Source organism: Varanus komodoensis, unplaced genomic scaffold, assembly GCF_004798865.1.
Source record: "Varanus komodoensis strain SLA01 unplaced genomic scaffold, ASM479886v1 scaffold69, whole genome shotgun sequence".
NCBI lineage: Eukaryota > Metazoa > Chordata > Lepidosauria > Squamata > Varanidae > Varanus > Varanus komodoensis.
This window is the reverse complement of record NW_025336334.1, coordinates 1,197,493-1,215,392: the sequence shown is the minus strand read 5'-3', so window position 1 is coordinate 1,215,392 and position 17,900 is coordinate 1,197,493. Positions and strand designations below refer to the sequence as shown.

Sequence of the window (17,900 nt, the reverse complement as noted above, 5' to 3'; positions counted from 1 at the left end):
TGCTCAGACTTCCTAAGGCCCATTTGATTTCACATTCCAGGATGTCTGGCTCCAGGTCAGTGACCACCTCAGTGACCATGGTTATCAGGGACGTTACGCTCTTTCTTGTGCAGTTCTTCTGTGTAATCTTGCCACCTCTTCTTAATCTCTTCTGCCTCGGTTAGGTCCCTGCCATTTTGGTCCTTTATCATGTCCATCTTTGCATGAAACGTTCCCTCCATATCTCCAATTTTCTTGAAGAGATCTCTGGTCCTCCCTCTTCTATTGTTTTCTTCTATTTCTTTACACTGTTCATTGAAGAAGGCATTCTTTTTTTTCTAGCTATTCTCTGGAATTCTGCATTCAATTGTGTGTATCTTTCTCTTTCTCCCTTGCCTTTCGCTTCCCTTCTTTCCTCAGCTATTTGTAAAGCTTCCTCAGACACCCATTTTGCTTTACTGAATTTCTTTTTCTTTGGGATGGTTTTAATTGCTACCTCTTGTACAATGTTGCGAACATCCATCCATAGTACTTCAGGCACTCTCAGATCTATTTCCTTAAATCTGTTTGTCATCTCTACTGTATATTCATCAGGGATATGATTTAGGTCATACCTGAGTGGCCTAGTGCTTTTCCCTACTTTCTTCAATTTAAGCCTACATTTTGCCACAAGAAGCTCATGATCTGAGCCACAGTCAACTCCTGGTCTTGTTTTTACTGACTGCATAGAGCTTTTCCATCTCTGGCTGCAGAGCACATAGTCAATCTGATTTCTGTGTTGACTGTCTGGTGATGTCCATGTGTAGAGTTGTCTCTTGGGTTGTTGGAAAAGAGTGTTTGCTATGACCACCGTGTTTTCTTGACAATTTCTGCCAGCCTGTGCCCTGCTTCATTTTGTAATTCAAGGCCAAACTTGCCTGTTATTCCAGTTATCTTTTGGCTTCCTGCTGTAGCATTCCAATCCCCCATGATGATAAGGACATCATTTTTTGGAGTTAATTCGAGAAGGTGTTGTAGGCCTTCACAGAACCGGTCAACTCCAGCCTCTTCAACACCAGTGGTTGGGGCATAGACATGGACTACTGTGATGTTGAATGGTTTGTCTTGTATTCGAACTGAGATCATTCTGTCATTTTGGGGATTGTATCCCAGTACTGCTTTTCCTACTCTTTTATAGACTATGAAGCCTACTCCATTTCTTCTGAGGGATTCTTGTCCGCAGTAGTATACCTGATGGCCATCTGAATTAAATTCACCCATTCCTGTCTATTTTAGTTCCCTGATTCCTAAGATGTCAATGTTCAGTCTTGTCATCTCTTGTTTGACCACGTCCAGCTTGCCTTGCTTCATGGATCTTACATTCCAGGTTTCTATGGAGTATAGATCTTTACAGCATCGGACTCTCCTTTCACCATCAGATACATCCGCAGCTGAGTGTCCTTTCGGCTTTGACCCAGTTGCTTCATTCTTTCTGGCACTACTAGTACTAGCCCTCTGCTCTTCCCCAGTAGCATATTGTACACCATCTGACCTGAGGGGCTCATCTTCCAGTGTCATATCTTTGTGCCTTTGGTACTGTCCATGGGGTTTTCCTGGCAAGGGTACTGGAGTGGGTTGCCATTTCCTTCTCCAGTGGAACATCACGTTTTGTCAGAGCTTTCTGCTATGACCAGTCCGTCTTGGGTGACCCTGCACAGCATAGCTTGTAGCTTCATTGAGCTACACAAGCCCCTTCTTCACGACAAGACAGTGATCCATGAAGGGGAAACCAATGACCTTTTGTTTAAGCGGACATACTGGAGCCTTATGGGCCTAGGTAGCATTATAAATGAACATCTAAGCAAATAGCAGTTACATGCTTGGAAAGCATTTAGAAACAGTGCTTTGTGAAAGCTGGAGACAGACATAAGGTGATGTCAGAGCATACTTGATACACCTTGAAGACCAAATGGGAAGGGCCAAAGTGAATGAGACATTGGGAGATGTATGGCTAGATCTCTTCCTGCTGCTCACCTTTCTTGGTGCAACTCAGCTTTGCAGGGAGCAGGCCCCAGATTGGAGTGGGTTGTAGAAGGAAAGGTATTTGAACACTGACCCGCACATCTGATACTTATTTATTTGTCTTATTTTGCGTGGCAGATAACCTCATTGAGGGTCTGAAGGTGATTTATGTTAGGAGAATAATGTGTTTGGAAGTAGGTAAACTCAGATTGCTGGTGGAATGTCCTACCTCGTGGCAGTTGCAAATTGAAATACAAAAGAACACATGGGAGGGTGCATCCCATTATCCCAGAGTCTCACCTAGTTTTGTGCACAGATATGCCACCAAATAAAATGCTGGACAAAGCCCTTCTGGCTTGCTCCTTCCCACTAGTCTGTGTCCATTACTCATGATTGGTGCCTTCTTTATCTCCAGCTGCAAATACTGAGTCTCTTGGTTATTTTCATAGTAGGGTAGGTTTGGTCTGCACAAACTATGTCATTATTTCACTGAGCTATTCTTTCAGGTGGAGTAATATCAGAGATAACCGGACAAGGACTTTGACACAGCTGGAATGTCTCTTAAGGGAGAAGGTACTGTACAGCAAGTAACTCTTATACTGGAGAGGGAGGGATCTACACAATGGTCTGGCCTGGGTAGCCCTGATTTCTGAGTGCTGGCAGCCTCTCAAAATGCTCTGGCACGTGCAGAGAGGACAATCTCTGTGCTGGTTTTTGTAGAGCTTAAGAAGCAGTGAAGGTCTTTCTTACTGCTTCTGGCTTGCCCTCATGTCTGGTGCAAAACTGATATCAATTGACCTTAATGTCTTAAACGGCTTGGGTCCTGGTTACCTGAAGGAGCACTTACATCCATATATGCCCAGCCGCCCCCTGAGATCGGCGGGAGAGGCCCTTCTCCGGGAGCCCTCCGTGAAAGAAATTAGGAGGGTGGCTACTCGGAGGAGGGCTTTCTCAGCGGTGGTGCCTAAGTTATGGAATGCGCTCCCCAGAGAGGTCTGCCTGGCGCCATCGTTATTTGTTTTTCGGCGCCAGGCGAAGACCTTTTTATTCGAGCAGCATTTTAAATGTTAATATTATTGAATTTTTCTGGCCAGGGCGGCTTATTTTATATTGTATAATCATAATTTATTTTAATGTATATATTTTAAAATGTTATTTAACTTATTTGTTGTAAGCCGCCCCGAGGCTTCGGTGAATGGGGCAGCGTAAAAATGTTTTAATAAATAAATAAATAAAAATGTTTAGATCTTTCTGCAAACCTTAGAAGCACACAGAGGCTGAGAGAGAGAATCTAGCTGCTTCCAAAAGTCTTCAAGGCCTAGAGCGAATGTCAAACCATAGGCACATGGAAGAGATCCTTCTCTCTTTCCTTCTCCTGGCCCCAGAGTGAAGTAAGATGCCCCTTTCTCCTATGCGTTTCTTGTAATGCACTGAAAACTGAAGGATTTGTTCAATGTTGCATCGGGCAAGTAGACTCCAGGAAAAAATTTATGAACCCCTGATTTAAACATCATGCAACAGTGAAATGCCATATATCAGGGTTAACTATTTTGGTCATTGGCATAGTTGATGATTTCAAAGACTTTCCTGAGCATTGTGATAAAATAGCCGCCATGGAAATGGTCAAATAACCTACCCAAAACCTTGAGTACAAGAGAAAGATGGTACCTGAGCCCCAAGCCACTGAGCAGCTCCTATGAACCCACAGCTTTTGGCCCTGACAAAAACTTACTTCACAGCAGTCACTGATGAGAAAATGTGTATTTTTTTAAGTGGGAGGGGTAGGGCACCTTGGTGGACACAAAGAAAGGTGTCCGGGGGCCCTTGCAGGAACCATGTCATTTACCCCTGCCTTAAATCCCCATTATGCTCCAAAAGTGAACTATGTTTGCAGAAACCTTCAAGCTTGCTGCTAGATAGGAAGCTTTGACAGAGGAATTGCAAGTACAGCTGCAACCTAGCAGAATGGAGTGGCCCTGGCTGCCAAGCTTCAACTACTCTGGCACGCTCTCTCTGTGTGCCATCACACCCACATATATCTATATCAGATCCGGGTGCCAGCCTGTTTCTCTCATGAAGGGTGTCTGCATCCGTCATTCTAGACTGCGTGAGACATTCACATTTCACAGAGCTGTCAGGACAGATTGCATCCAAGACAGTCTTTCCTCACTGCAGTAAAGCCTATCAGTCATCATTCAAATACAGTTCTTATTGCTGCCATCTCTTTCTTCAGCTCAGCTATATATATGCAGCTAACAGGCAAGTAACGTTTCCATTTTCCCACCGTAAATGAAACAGCCAAGGCATCCTTCTACTGCAACATTTATGAATTGAAAATATCCCCCATGGTCCCAATTAGGCTTCCAGAAAATTTAATTTATAAAGAACTGTGTTTGTTTATTTATTTGACTGAGGGAGAACTAAAATAAAGCTCATATATAGTTTAATGTAGAGACTTTTAAATGTTATAGCATTCTACATTTTGCTAAAACAATGCTTAAAGTGAGGGAGGAAGGGAGGAAAGCAGACAGATTTAAGGTTTCAATGATTCTGTAAAGTGGTCGTTTTAAAAAAAGTCACACTGATTATTTCAAAATATATTTGCATTGTATAGATTTGCATCTATACAAATGTAGATCAAGCATCAAATGTATGTACCTTTTTGTCAGTCACTGAGATTAGAGGTACAATTGTGCTGTGAACAAGTGAGAGGGTTGTATTTTTTTTTGCTTAATTTTTCTCCAGGAATTCACAGCTCGATTTGGGAGTTGAGTGTGTGGGTGCCTCTGAACTGGTTTCAAATCTTCAGCTGCAGGGCAATAATAGCAACCTATCAGGGTTTAATTTATATGTTCCTTGGAGCAGAGTCCAATTGTCTTAGCATATGTAAAGATCCATGTACCACGAGGGTACAATAAGATCCATAAATTAGTAAATAATAATGGAAATGTTACTGATAGTATACCTACTGTCTCCTAGGTATACTGTAACTCTTCCAGCTTCCTGTGAAAGAAATGATGCAGGCATGATACAAGCAAAACACAATGTCCAGGATCTTGCATTCAAAAGGAGGGAATATTCAAGTATGAAATATTTCTGGGCTTAAAATCTTGAAGGCAGTCATACTTGATCAGGTCAAAATCTGACTAGCCTAATATTCTGTGTCCATTGGTTCCCACCATGCTTAAGAATTTTGCAGGAAGGTAGTGAAAGTCCATGAAGGTTATCCCTGGTGTCTGGGGCAGAGATGTGCTTGTCTTCCATTTTAATAACCATTGAAAGAACTTTGTCAGAGCTCCCTTCATTCTAGAAGGGCTGTTGGATGTTACTTTACCCCACATCTACTTTACACACACTGAAGTTATGGGGTTGTGTGACACTTGCAGCACACACACCCTCAGTAATGACTTGGGAGCTCTGTATTTCATTTCATACAGCAGTTCCTTGACCCTGCAAAACTGAACCAGTGTAAACCTGAGATTCACTCTTAGGGCAAGTTTGCATGTCATAATAACACCCAATGTGAATAAGCTACAGTGTGGATTGTTTATGAAAGAACCCACTGTGTGCCCAACACATGACCAAGTTTGCTATTGGCTGTCCCCTTTCTTCCTCCTTGGTCCTCCCCAAGTATCTCAGGGCAACCTGCAGGATGACACATCTCGTCTGCCCTTCTGCCATTATCGCGAGCCTTTTTGCAGTTGCTGCAGCTTTTTCTCTCTCTCTCCATTTTTTCCCTTGGAAATCACAAAAAACTACCTCCAGTTTGGCAGCTTCTTGAGCACAATAATTTTGCCTCTGTTTCAATAATTTAAATTAGATTTGTGTGAATACATGTGTGTGCACTTGCATAGATCTAAAATGGCAACTCTGATCTGGGCAATGTCCTGAGGGGTATCAATTGTCAAATGCAGCAGGTACACACCATGTTGTTTTCCAGTTTGGTTTCTTGCAACAGTTACCAAAAGGTGTGCTGTCAAGAAAACCAAAGCCACAAATGATTTTTCCTCATGAAAAGGAGGTTTCACTAGATTGCACCCTTTGTAGGGAGATCCTCAAGGGCTTTTTTGGGGCCCAACTCTTGTCAGGTTCCTTCAGTTTTTCACCCTTCCCCAAGAGTCTAGGTACTTAAGAAATGGAAAAATGTGAGTGACTGCCTTTTATGGGAGCACAGTGCTTTGACAAAGCTATTTTTTAAAGGTCCCTTTCAAAAGTTTTCTTTTTTTTACAGGCTATTCAAAGGTAAGGAGAGGTTTTTTTGTTTCTGTTTTTCTGTACAATGACATATAGATGTCCTTGTCAAAAAAACAAACAAACAAGCAAACCCAGAACTGTTCAGGCTCAATGTTACTCTGAAGTGTGTTATTTTGAAGTGTATCCAATCTCCAGAACAAAATCAGTTCAAAATAATTCAGCAATATTTACCATCTCGATGGGTGTGTTGGTGTAAGCAAAAGTGTACTGGGGTTTTATAGTAATTTTTGTCCATTTGTGTGTGTGCATGAACACCTCAGTTCCCCAGAGATGTGATTTCTAGGGACCCTGGGAAGAGGGATTAATCCTAAAGAAGATGCAATTGTGTACATATGCGTACTAACACTTTTCCTTCAAATGCACATTTCCTTTAACACAAATATGCAATTGCAAACAGAAATGGTACTCTTCTTCATCAAATAAAACCAATCCACCAACCAATCAATTCACCAACCAACCATCTTCTGATGCTTTCAATAAATAGACAACAGAATAAAATATCCAATAAACCATGACACACAGACAGGACAGATTTAACAAGATCTGTACATCCCTAAGGAAGCCCCTGGTGAACCACCATATGCAGCTAGTGGACTCTTTTCAGCCTGACAAATCACTAGCTCTGCAGGCTTGATTTAAGATCTAGTCCAATTTTATTCCTGGAGGAGATGGTCCTATGTCCCCTGAACATTGCGTGAGGGCAATAGCTTAGTTTGGATTCCCAGTGCTCAGGTCAGAGACAGTGCCAATCTCTTTCTGCCTCACATCCAGTGCTCTCCAAAGTTGGAAGGTAGTCATGGAGAGGGGTGAAAGTGGTGTTTCAAGAGAAGGTGAGGAGACTGGGGTGGACAGAATATGAGGAATCCTTCCTTCTCTCTACGAAGTGCCCCTGCTAGATGGCTGAAAATGCATCTGGTGAACATCTGGTGAAAATGCAGAGGAAGAGAAAGGAAATGAAAGTTACTACCACTTGCTTAGCACTGGATGAATGTGAGCCACAGAGTGCAGAGGGTCATACTCATCTTGATTGGTCAGCACCCTAAGAAGAGCAGCATCAGGGATATGATCTGTGCTTTGCTGAGAGAAGCTTCACAAATGCATTAATCAACCCTATGTTGAGGATCAGTGTTTTTTAACAAGGATACAGCTTTTTAAAATTGTCAGAGCAACATAAAGCTCATCTTAGAAATGAAATAAGATTGAGCAAGCTATCACACCAGCATCACTCCTTTTTTTCCTCAGTCTCCATCTTCCACATCCTGCTTCCCCTCTGTTCTTGTTCGCGCGCGCGCGCGCTCGCGCGCGCTCTCTCTCTCTCTCTCTCTCCATTTTATGTTTATGAGGAACTGAAAATAATCTAATTCTTTCCTATCTGGTTTGGCCCATCTTTACCAGCTGGTAAATAGGAAATGTTCGCTGTAGGAAGCCAATCCTCTGCAGAGTGTAAACAGATGGAATCAATATAAAGTGACAAGTTAGACGGTGCTATTGAGAATATAGAGCCAAAACTAAGAGCATAACAGTCTCAGTACTTATTTTGTTCCAATTCATTTGGTGCTGAATAGCACTTCATATATGCACAGCTGTGCCCTTCTATAACTTGGGTTTGTGTGTGTACATTTCTTGAAAAAAACAGTCTTAGTCTTGGGGGGACAATTCCCAGCCCCCCCCCTTAATTAAAGATTTTGTAGAAAGTAACCCAGCTGCATAACATAAGAGATAATGAGGCACAGGTATATTTATTGTTTAGGAACATTTATGTACCTTTTTCACTAATTTAGTTTAAAAAAAAACCCTTTGCATGGATTTGAAAGCACTTTTAGGGTGAAGTGTATGCCACAGCCCATTCACATCATAGGTCCTGCCCCCTTCTTTGTATTAGTGTCCCTGAGCATGGTGAGGAATTATACTGTAAGCATGTAAAGTTCTTAGGCTCAAGGTGGAGGAAATGGGGTATTATTCGGTTGGGGAAGGGCTCCACATATGTTTTGAAGCAGCTGCCTCTGTTGTTTCAGAGATTGCTCCCTGCATACAGTGAGAAATCCCACTGGATATCCTTTGCATTGGACCAGGAGCATTTAAGGCTCCTATTCAGCTGCTGAAGTTCTTGCACATAGAATTTTATTCATGTAATGTATTTTTGAATCGCCCCTCCACACAGTGAGTGCTCGAGGCAATTACAATAAAGACATTAAAAATTGCAACCATTTCCCAAAAGCGGTAAACAAAGCAAATGAAATACATGCATTACAATAAAATAGGAGAACTCCCCAAAATCAGGGAACAGCATTAATTATTGAAAGCTTGGTGGAACAGTATTGCTTTTACTCACCATACAAAGATCAAAAGTAAGGGGAATAGCTTAGTTTAAGTGAGGAATTCCACTAGATGCACAGAACATTCTCCAAGTCATAGCAAAGAATCTCAATCTCCATTTGTACCTTGGAGCACTAGTCTTTGCTTTGCCATAGAACACTTCTCTGATGTACTAAGTATTGTACCATTACTTTTAGAGCAATCTTTACTCAGTGAGTGGGCTCATATGTTACAATAAGACATGGTGGTTCATGACCCCTAGTAGGGTCAGCATGGCTTACTGTAATGAATGAACCCAGTGAAAGTGGTCTAGTGTGGGTTATTTTCCCCCCACAAGCCACCCTCAGTACTCAGGGCTTGTAGTGGGTTTGTTGAAGGTAACTTGTTCTAAGAGTGGATTGCTGCAATGCCCAGAATTAGTGCCATTGCTCATGCCAAGTAACTACAGCACAAAACAGTCTATATTATTTCTTGCGATCTTCCCAGTGCCCCCTCTGGCCTCACTTGCCAGTGACTGCTGCTTCACCAGTGTAAATGGCATGTTGGAAGGACCATCACTTATTCACCACCTTCTTTTCTGGGTCTCAAACTCAGGCAAATGAGGTTGTAATTTCCCCCCATATTTTCTTCAGTCTTTTGCAAGTATACAAGAGCACAGATTTGGTTATTCCATATGTGTAGTCTTTCTTGGTCAATTTCCTTGCAAGTTTCAGCTACCAAAGGGATAATCATAGTGGAGTGAGCAAAATACAAGGAAACTGAAAGAGGAGGCTGAATTTAGGTCAGTTTGCACACATTGGCAAAGGTACAAGGGAGAAGTAACAGTAAGGGAAAGGAGTAATGCAATTCAGAGATGCGGGGGGGGGGGGCAAAGTAAATGCAGCAAAGGGAGGGTGCCATATCTCCCACTTGACAATATGATGCTCTCATTGTAAGGGTTGAATTGGCACCTTTCACTGTACTCCAGCTTTAAACACTTCACCAAGTCTCCACCTGTGACAGAAATGGAAGGTACTACCTCATTCCCCATTTTCATAGCTCCTTTTTTGGAACATAAAGATGATGATTACTGAAGATGTTCACATTTCTCCTCCATTTTCCTTCCATCAGTTTTTTAAAAAAACATTAGTGGATAGCTGGAGAGGGTAGAGCCCATGGGTTGCTCACACCAGCTGTACTTACATTCACCATGCTTAGTTGCGTCTGTCCTATGCAGGCTCCTGTTCAGATTTCCGTGGGGTGGGGAACTGTTGGGATTTGCACACAGTACAGTAGTGCAGCTACAGTAACTGCAGGGCTGGAAAGGTGGAAGACACTGAGAAGTGTCAGGTCATCACTTAAAACTGGGTGAATCATTCCCAAGGAAGACAGGGACTGTTCCTTCTCTTGCAGTGCTCCTACTTTATTTGCCTCACCCTGTGTTTTCAGTAATTCTGAACTGTGCTACTGGATCTCTCTTTCCTCTTACTACTCTTCTTTCTGGTTCTTTGCAACTGTATTCACATTAGCCCACCTTATCTTCTTATTTGGATGTATGTTACATACTCCATTTTTACACTCCTTTTGATAGCTAAAACATACAAGGAAGTTGACCAGAGAACACATAGGATAGCCGAAATCTGTGCTCTTGCATACTTGCGGATGTCTGACAATATATAAAAATTATTACCCCAATTCTACAATATTGAGACACCTTTAAAAAAATTTATGAATGACTGTAGTGCTTCAAAAAGTGATAGCAGCCAGAGTTGGGAGGAGGCCAGGATGAAATGCCAGGACCAGTTATACTGCAAAGGCTGTTGTGATACATGCAGAGAGTAAACTGGAAAACTGAGGAGGAAGCATGCCACATTTAAGCAGCTGCATTCACAATCATTTGTTGGGAGTAACATGGGTTAATGAGCAAACAACCAAGCTATATGTCCTTATCTTGCAGTGTGGCTTAGTGTGAGATATGAATTGGGCCAGTGAATGGAACCTAGCCAGTGAAATGGATATTCCCTATGACTATGGACAACTTGAGGCATGGAAGTATCATGCGCACACCTAAGTGCAAAAACTTTCCTTCTCCTTCTGCTTTCCCCTAAAGGGCACTCCAGAATATATGGGGATTTAACGTTGTTTCCAGCAAAAGTTTTATCTTTGTAATGAATACCATGTCCTCTTTTTAACACTTTGTTTACTGACATCTGTAAGAGATAGGTATGATTTCAAAGTGCAGCTCCTCATTTTTCAGAGAATCAAGCCCAGAATGTTTCTGTGAAATGTTGGATAGTATGCCTCAAGTAACTAAAGAATTTTCAAAGGGAGAGATTGAAATGGAAATCATGTATAAAGCTAAGTATAGAGCTACATATTGTATTTTGAATAAGCACTTCTTGCTATATTGTTATATAGTTTGGTATAGGTTAAGGAAGATCTAATGCATGTGTGGGCAGAAAGTTGGACCAACTCCTGAGTTGCAGGCAATGAAGCAGATTAGGAGATGGCTAGAGTGCAGGTGGAGGAAATCTCGGGACCAATTTGGCAGAACACACTTGCACACTCATTAGTGAGCCTATGCTGTGGTGGTGAGGGCGGCGAAGAGGCAGTTCTTCTCCGCTTCCATTGCTTCCTCACAGTGCCATCCGGCAGAACTTTTCCAAATAGTGCGAGGCCTAACACACACTGGCCAGGAAAATGACATGGTCACACCTTCGACAGCCTGCTGTGACAACTTTGCCCAACATTTTAAGGAAAAAATTGCTCAGATTCGCTGTGAATTGGACTCCACAGTTGATATGGTTCCAGTACAGGAAGTGTCCAGAGCTCCATCTGGTCCATCTTTAATGGATGAGTTTCAGTTATTGCGGCCTGATGATGTGGACAAGGTGCTTGGGATGGTACGTCCTACCACCTGTCTTCTTGACCCTTGCCCTTCCTGGCCACTTAAGGAGGCCAGTAATGGGATTGGCCCAGGAGGTTATTAATGGCTCACTGAGAGAGGGCTGGGTCCTAGTCCCCTTGAAGGAGGTGGTGATCCAGCCTGTCCTGAAGAAGGCATCCCTGGACCCAGAAGTGGCTGCCAACTTTAGACCGGTGGCCAATATTCTGTTTTTGGGCAAAGTGTTAGAGTGGGTGGTGGCAGGACAACTCCAGGTACTCTTGGTTGAAACTGATTATCTGGACCCATTTCAGTCTGGCTTCAGACCTGGTTATGGCACTGAATCTGCCCTGTATAATATGACCTGTGCAGGGAGAGGACAAGGGAAGTGCATCCCTGTTGGTTCTCCTGGACCTCTCAGTGGCTTTTGATGTCATCGACTATGGTATCCTTTTGGATAGGCTGGCTGACTTGGGAGTAGGAGGCACTGTGTGGCAGTGGTTCCACTCCTATTTGGCTGGCCAATTCCAGATGGTGGTGCTGGGGGACTATAGCTCTGTGCCATGGCAGCTTTGCCATGGAGTTCCACAGGGCTCTATTTTGTCCTCCATGCTAATTAACATCTACATGAAACTGCTCGGAGAGGTCATCAGGAGGTTTGGGCTGTGGAGTCATCAGTATGCTGATGACACCCAGCTCTACCTCTCATTTACATCTGCTCCAGGTGAGGTGGTGGCTGTATTGAACCAGTGCCTGGCCAAGGTAATAGGCTGGATGAGGGCCAATAAACTGAGCCTTAATCCAGATAAGACAGAAGTCCTGTTGGTGGGCAGTACGGGTCTCCAGGTAGGTGATTTTAACCCAGTTCTGGACAGGGTAGCACTCCCTCTAAAGGACAGGGTCTACAACTTGGGAGTACTCCTTGCCCCAGAGCTTTCACTGGAATTCCAGGTGGTGGCGGTGGCTTTCCTACAACTCCGACTGATCCATCAGCTGCATCCTTACCTGGATGAGCACTCCTTAGCAACAGTGATACATGCTCTGGTAACTTCTCACTTGGATTACTGCAACATGCTCTGTGTGAGGCTGCCCTTGAATACGGTCCAGATATTGCAACTGGTACTGAATAGAACTGCCAGGCCGCTGACGGAGACCAGCCATTACTCTCATGTAACTCCAGTCCTCTACCAGCTCCACTGGCTTCCAGTTGAAGTTTGGGCCCAATTCAAGGTGCTGGTTTTGACCTATAAAGCCCTAAACAGCTTGGGACCAGGATACCTGAAGGAACACCTCCTTCCTTATATGCCCTCACGCCCCTTAAGATCTGCGGGAGAAGCCCTGCTCCGGAAACCCTTTCTAAGAGAGGTAAAAAGGTCTTCAACTCAGAGTAGGGCCTTCTCTGCTGTGGCGCCCAGACTCTGGTATGTACTTCCCAGAGAGGTATGCATGGTGCCAAGTTTATACTCTTTTTGGCACCAGGCCAAAACCTTTTTATTTAAAGTGTATTTTAAAATTTAACAACTTTTAACCTTTAGTCTCTGTTTGCTTTGCAATTTATTGTTTGTTCTGTTTTATAATTTATTAGAAATTGGCATTTTAATTGTTCTTTTAAATATTGTAAGCCGTCCTGAGATTCTGTATAATAGGATGGCATACAAAAGCTTTTAATAAATAAATAAAACAAATAAACTCCTAGAATTCCCTGCCTTCATGACAGTCAGAAGTGCTGGGAATTGAAGTCCAAAACATCTGGAATGTTCTTTCTGTCCATTCTTGAAATAAGGGAATGTCACAGATTTCTACTTAAGGAACATTTTGTAAAAGTTGCAACAACTTCCTCTGTTTCAGAGAAAAGATATTCACTCTTCCATATGCAGAATGCTAATAATTAGCATACTTCATACTGCAAATACTTAGTTTACCTGAATAGCCTGACCCCTCCCCCATCTGAACATAATTTGTTCTCAGTCAAACCATAATCTTCAAAAGCTGAACAAAGGTATTGTATATGTACAAGCTGTTTGCTCAACAGCAATGAATATTATTTGAAAATAATTTTTACTTCTTGAAAAAAAATGTTAACTTTCCCAAATATCATATAGAGCGAAAATTACTTCCACAATGGCTAGTAAATGAAAAGTTTTCTCATGCTTTAGGGATAAATCTGAAAGATTGTGCTACATCTTGGTGAGTTCTGGTTTTTTGGAGCATTTGGAGAAAAGAGAGAAATATGTTGTTGATAGAAACTTACTTGTCCAATATCTTAACCTCAGCTTTTATTGTCAACCATTTACTTAATTTAACATTTATCTTTGGAAAATGCTTATTAGATTTCCAAAAAGATGAAACATTTCATCAAGACTTGTAGACTTTTTGATTACAATCGAAATGGACAGATTCAGCAGCATGAGCTGAGAAGAATTCTAGAGGTCAACTGCTTCAGGATGACGGATTGTGAGTATGATAAGTAAGTAAAGAACAATTTAAGGATTCTTGTATATATTCTGTAATATACTGTACTTTTATATTAAGGCTGGAGTACTCAGTAATCTTTCCCAAATAGTTCACATTTTCCTTGCCACAACTACTTACATTTAGGATCAACCATCTAAGCATTGTCAGTGACCTGATTTGCACATAACAGCAAACTAATTCTTGATTTACCAGGCACTAGCAGGAGTGAGCAAATGTACAGCATCCTATGCACTCCTCACTTTCATTTTTGTTTTACAAACTGTGATCTCCTCTGTTGTCGGCTGCTCCTGTGATATGTGAATTCTTAGAATAATGGATAGTTTATGGGCTAAATGAGCTTCTCCTGGCAATAGTGTCCTCAGGAGAGCATCTCTTGCAGGTCTTAATACCTAGGCAAGTTCATGAAAAGACAGGTGGTCTCTGAGATAGCCATGCAAGTGGCGAACATTCATCTTTCTCACCATGTGCTAGTGTTCTGTTTGGAGTCTTTTGGGGGTGTTTTTTGTTTCCATGTAGCAGAGCATTCAGAAGAGGTCCCCTGCATATATGCTGGTGTGGTTCAGTTCATTTTACAACCTAACAGTCGAGCAACATGGTACATCATGACCTGTGTATCTTAAAGCTGCTTGTTTTCTTTGAAGTTCCCCTCTTGCCGAAAATTCCATACACATACACACTCTTGGGTAGGTGAGGGCTAAAAAAAGAAGAAGAAAAGTCTCAATTGTTATTGGAGGGTGTCTCCCCTTTTTTAAACTCCTCCACAGGGAGCAGGGTAGATTTTCAGGAGCAGGGAATGAGTGGAAGAAAGTTTAATTGCCACTTCATTTCTGTTGCTGAGGTGGACCCAACCTCAGGCCAGGATGGTGTGAGGCTAGATTTCTGATAGGAGCCAGGATCTTGTCTCTGTTTGAAGAATGAAAGAGAAATTTATATGCTTAGAGTGAATGGTTCTGTCTGAGCAGAATGTACTCTCTTAGAGTTTGGAATGACTTTCATTTGGGAGAGTGGTGGGGGAGGTCTGTGGAGCTTTATTTATTATTCTGTAGTTGCAGAAACATTGAGTTGGACAGAAGCCTACAGGAAAAATGAAAGAAATTAGGATGGACTATTTATTTGTTTTGCTTTGCTCTAAATATTTTATCTCTCTCATTACCAGCAACTTCAAATCCAATTTTAGGCCATCTTTACTAGCTGGCCTTGCTGTTTGGTGTTCCTCTTTTGTGTGTGTGTGTGTTTGGGATGTTCTCCAGGATGAGATCACAACAAAAAACTCCCATTTATGTAATTTGGTACATGCAATTACCGAACTGAAGTAGTGCTTTTCTAAAGCAGGGCAATGAAAAACAACAAAATGTGGCTTTATTTGACAATAAATCTTGTACTTGGCATTGAAGACTGGAATGTGATAAATCTGTATGGATGTTATTACATCAATGGTAGTGTGTAGCATCATTAAAAAGATCACAAATTTTTATTTGGCGCATTTAAGGCTGAATAAAAATGATAAAATTTATTCGCTAGAGATTTGTAACATTTATGTAGGAAACAACAAACTGTATTCATCTTTAGTGGAATTAAATGTTAGTTCACTTAAAAGTGATCTTATGACAACTGTGAGAAGGCAGGGGATGCGGGGCAGATGTTCTAGCATCTTTGGTGCATCTCAGGCCTCTCTCTGAATACCACTGCTTTGATTAAAAGGACTCAGAACCAAACCTTGTATTTGTATCAAGTCTTTCCTGAAGGCCTTAGTTCATGATTTTACACAGGGAAGGCATTAACAAATGGGTTGTGCAGATTGGGTTCATGTAGGATTATTATTTCTTCTAATAATATGGTTGGTTTAGCACCAGTCAGTTTGAACGTGAAAGGCTGTGGCCACCTAAAACAAAGGAGCAGTTTCTACATATTCTGGAAACTACATTGGTGCACAGTAGCATACAAGTGTGTTGAGAAGTATAGATACCAGTGTTGAAACTACCTGACAAGACCATGTGAGCTTACAGGTAGCTGAGGTGAGAACAAGAGAGAATGGTCTAAAACAGCCTAAAACAATCTGTAGTTCCTTTCCATCATTGTTCATTTAAAAGAGTCTTCATGTGATCCTGCTTCCCCCAACCTTGATGTGTGCCATCGCCTGACCAGACCCCTGATGTCTATGTGTTAAGCAGGGGTGTCTGCAGGGAAGAGCCTACTCACATGAACTTCTGCATGTGTAGGCTGCCTTGGGAGCAGGATCCTACTCTGCCTATGGACGTAAATGTTTGTGCCAGTAAAATGAGCATAGCTGATATGTGGATATCAGGCAGGGGAAGCCATTTGGCTTCAGTGGCTTGTGTCTGAGCACGAAGAGTTATGAGTGAAACATAAATTGTTTGTAGGAAACTGAAAACAGTCTGCCCCTGCCTCAGAAAATGGATGATAATGGATGATAAATATGAAAGAGAATGGACATATTTCAGCCCCTGGAAAGTCTATTATTATTATTATTATTATTATTATTATTATTATTATTATTAGAACATTTCTATGCAGCCCCTTGCCGAAGCCTCGGGGCGGCTTACAACACAATAAAATACAATACAATACAAAAATAACAATATAAAATTAAAATTAATAATATAAAATAAATAAAAAATATAAATGATATAAAAGAAGTTATAAAAGGAAAGAAAAGAAGAAAAGGAAAGGAAAGAAAAGAAAAGAAGTTGTCCTGGCCAGATGAATAAATGAATATTGTTAACAATTAAAATGACATTTAAATAAAAAGGTCTTCACCTGGCGCCGAAAAACAAATAACGACGGCGCCAGGAGGACCTCTCTGGGGAGCACATTCCATAGATTGGGTGCCACCGCAGAAAAAGCCCTCCTCCGAGTACCTACCCTCCTAATTTCTTTCACGGAGGGTTCCCGGAGAAGGGCCTCTCCCACAGATCTCAAGGGGTGGTCGGACCTATATGGATATAAGCGCTCCTTCAGGTAACCAGGTCCCAAGCCGTTTAGGGCTTTATAGGTCATAACCAACACCTTGAATTGGGCCCGGACTTCAATGGGAAGCCAGTGAAGCTGTCGGAGGATTGGAGTCATGTGAACATAATGCCCCGTCCCCGTCAGCAACCTGGCAGCTCTATTTTGAACCAACTGAAGTATCCGGACCGTCTTCAAGGGAAGCCCCACATAAAGCGCGTTACAGAAGTCAAGGCGGGAAGTCACCAGTGCGTGTGTCACCGTTGCCAGGCAGTCATACTCCAGGTAGGGGCGCAGCTGATTAATCAGCCGAAGCTGAAGGAAGGCGCTCCTCGCCACCGCTGTCACCTGAGCTTCCAATGAAAGCTCCAGGTCGAGGAGTACTCCTAAGCTGCGGACCTTGTCCCTAAGAGGGAGTGCAACCCCATTCAGGGCCAGGTCAAATCCACCCTCTCTGAAGCCTGATCCGCCAACCAACAGGACCTCCGTCTTGTCTGGATTGAGCTTCAGTTTATTGGCTCTCATCCAACCCATAACCTCGGCCAGGCACCGGTTCAGCACAGCCACTGCCTCACCTGGATTAGTGGAAAATGAGAGGTAGAGCTGGGTATCATCAGCGTACTGATGATTCCGTAGCCCACACCTCCTGATGACCTCTCCCAGCGGTTTCATATAGATGTTAAACAGCAGATTATAAGTTTCCTGGATGGGGATTATGGAGAGGTGACCCCTGTTTCACAAAGTGAAAAGAAAAATGACACCTTTTCCTTACCTCTTCTCTAGAACTCCATACGCTCTTGCTATATAGATATAAAATGCTCAGATTTGGAGAGGCAGTGTGCACAGCAGGGGATGGCCATGGTGGGTGAGGACGGGGAGAGAGAAAATGTTCCTTTATTCCTCATTCCAGAAACTCCTCTTGTTCCCAAGAAGCGTTTGGCTCTGGCCTCTTGGCAGAGCAGCAGGGGCAGAGGCTGGGAGAGAGTGCAGAGTGACCAGGGGACTGGCGAAGGCAAGGTGGGAGCTGGGCAGCGGAGCAGAGGGC

The 17,900-nt window shown here is 42.5% G+C and overlaps 1 protein-coding gene across 1 annotated transcript in view; it reads left to right on the top strand.

Moving 5' to 3' along the window:
• EFCAB6 (EF-hand calcium binding domain 6) overlaps positions 1–17,900 on the top strand; it is a 174,833-nt gene that overhangs the window by 8,251 nt on the left and 148,682 nt on the right. Inside the window, 2 exon segments of the mRNA XM_044450904.1 lie at positions 2,487–2,553; positions 13,744–13,880. Of these exon segments, the coding sequence (XP_044306839.1) occupies positions 2,487–2,553; positions 13,744–13,880 (204 nt within the window).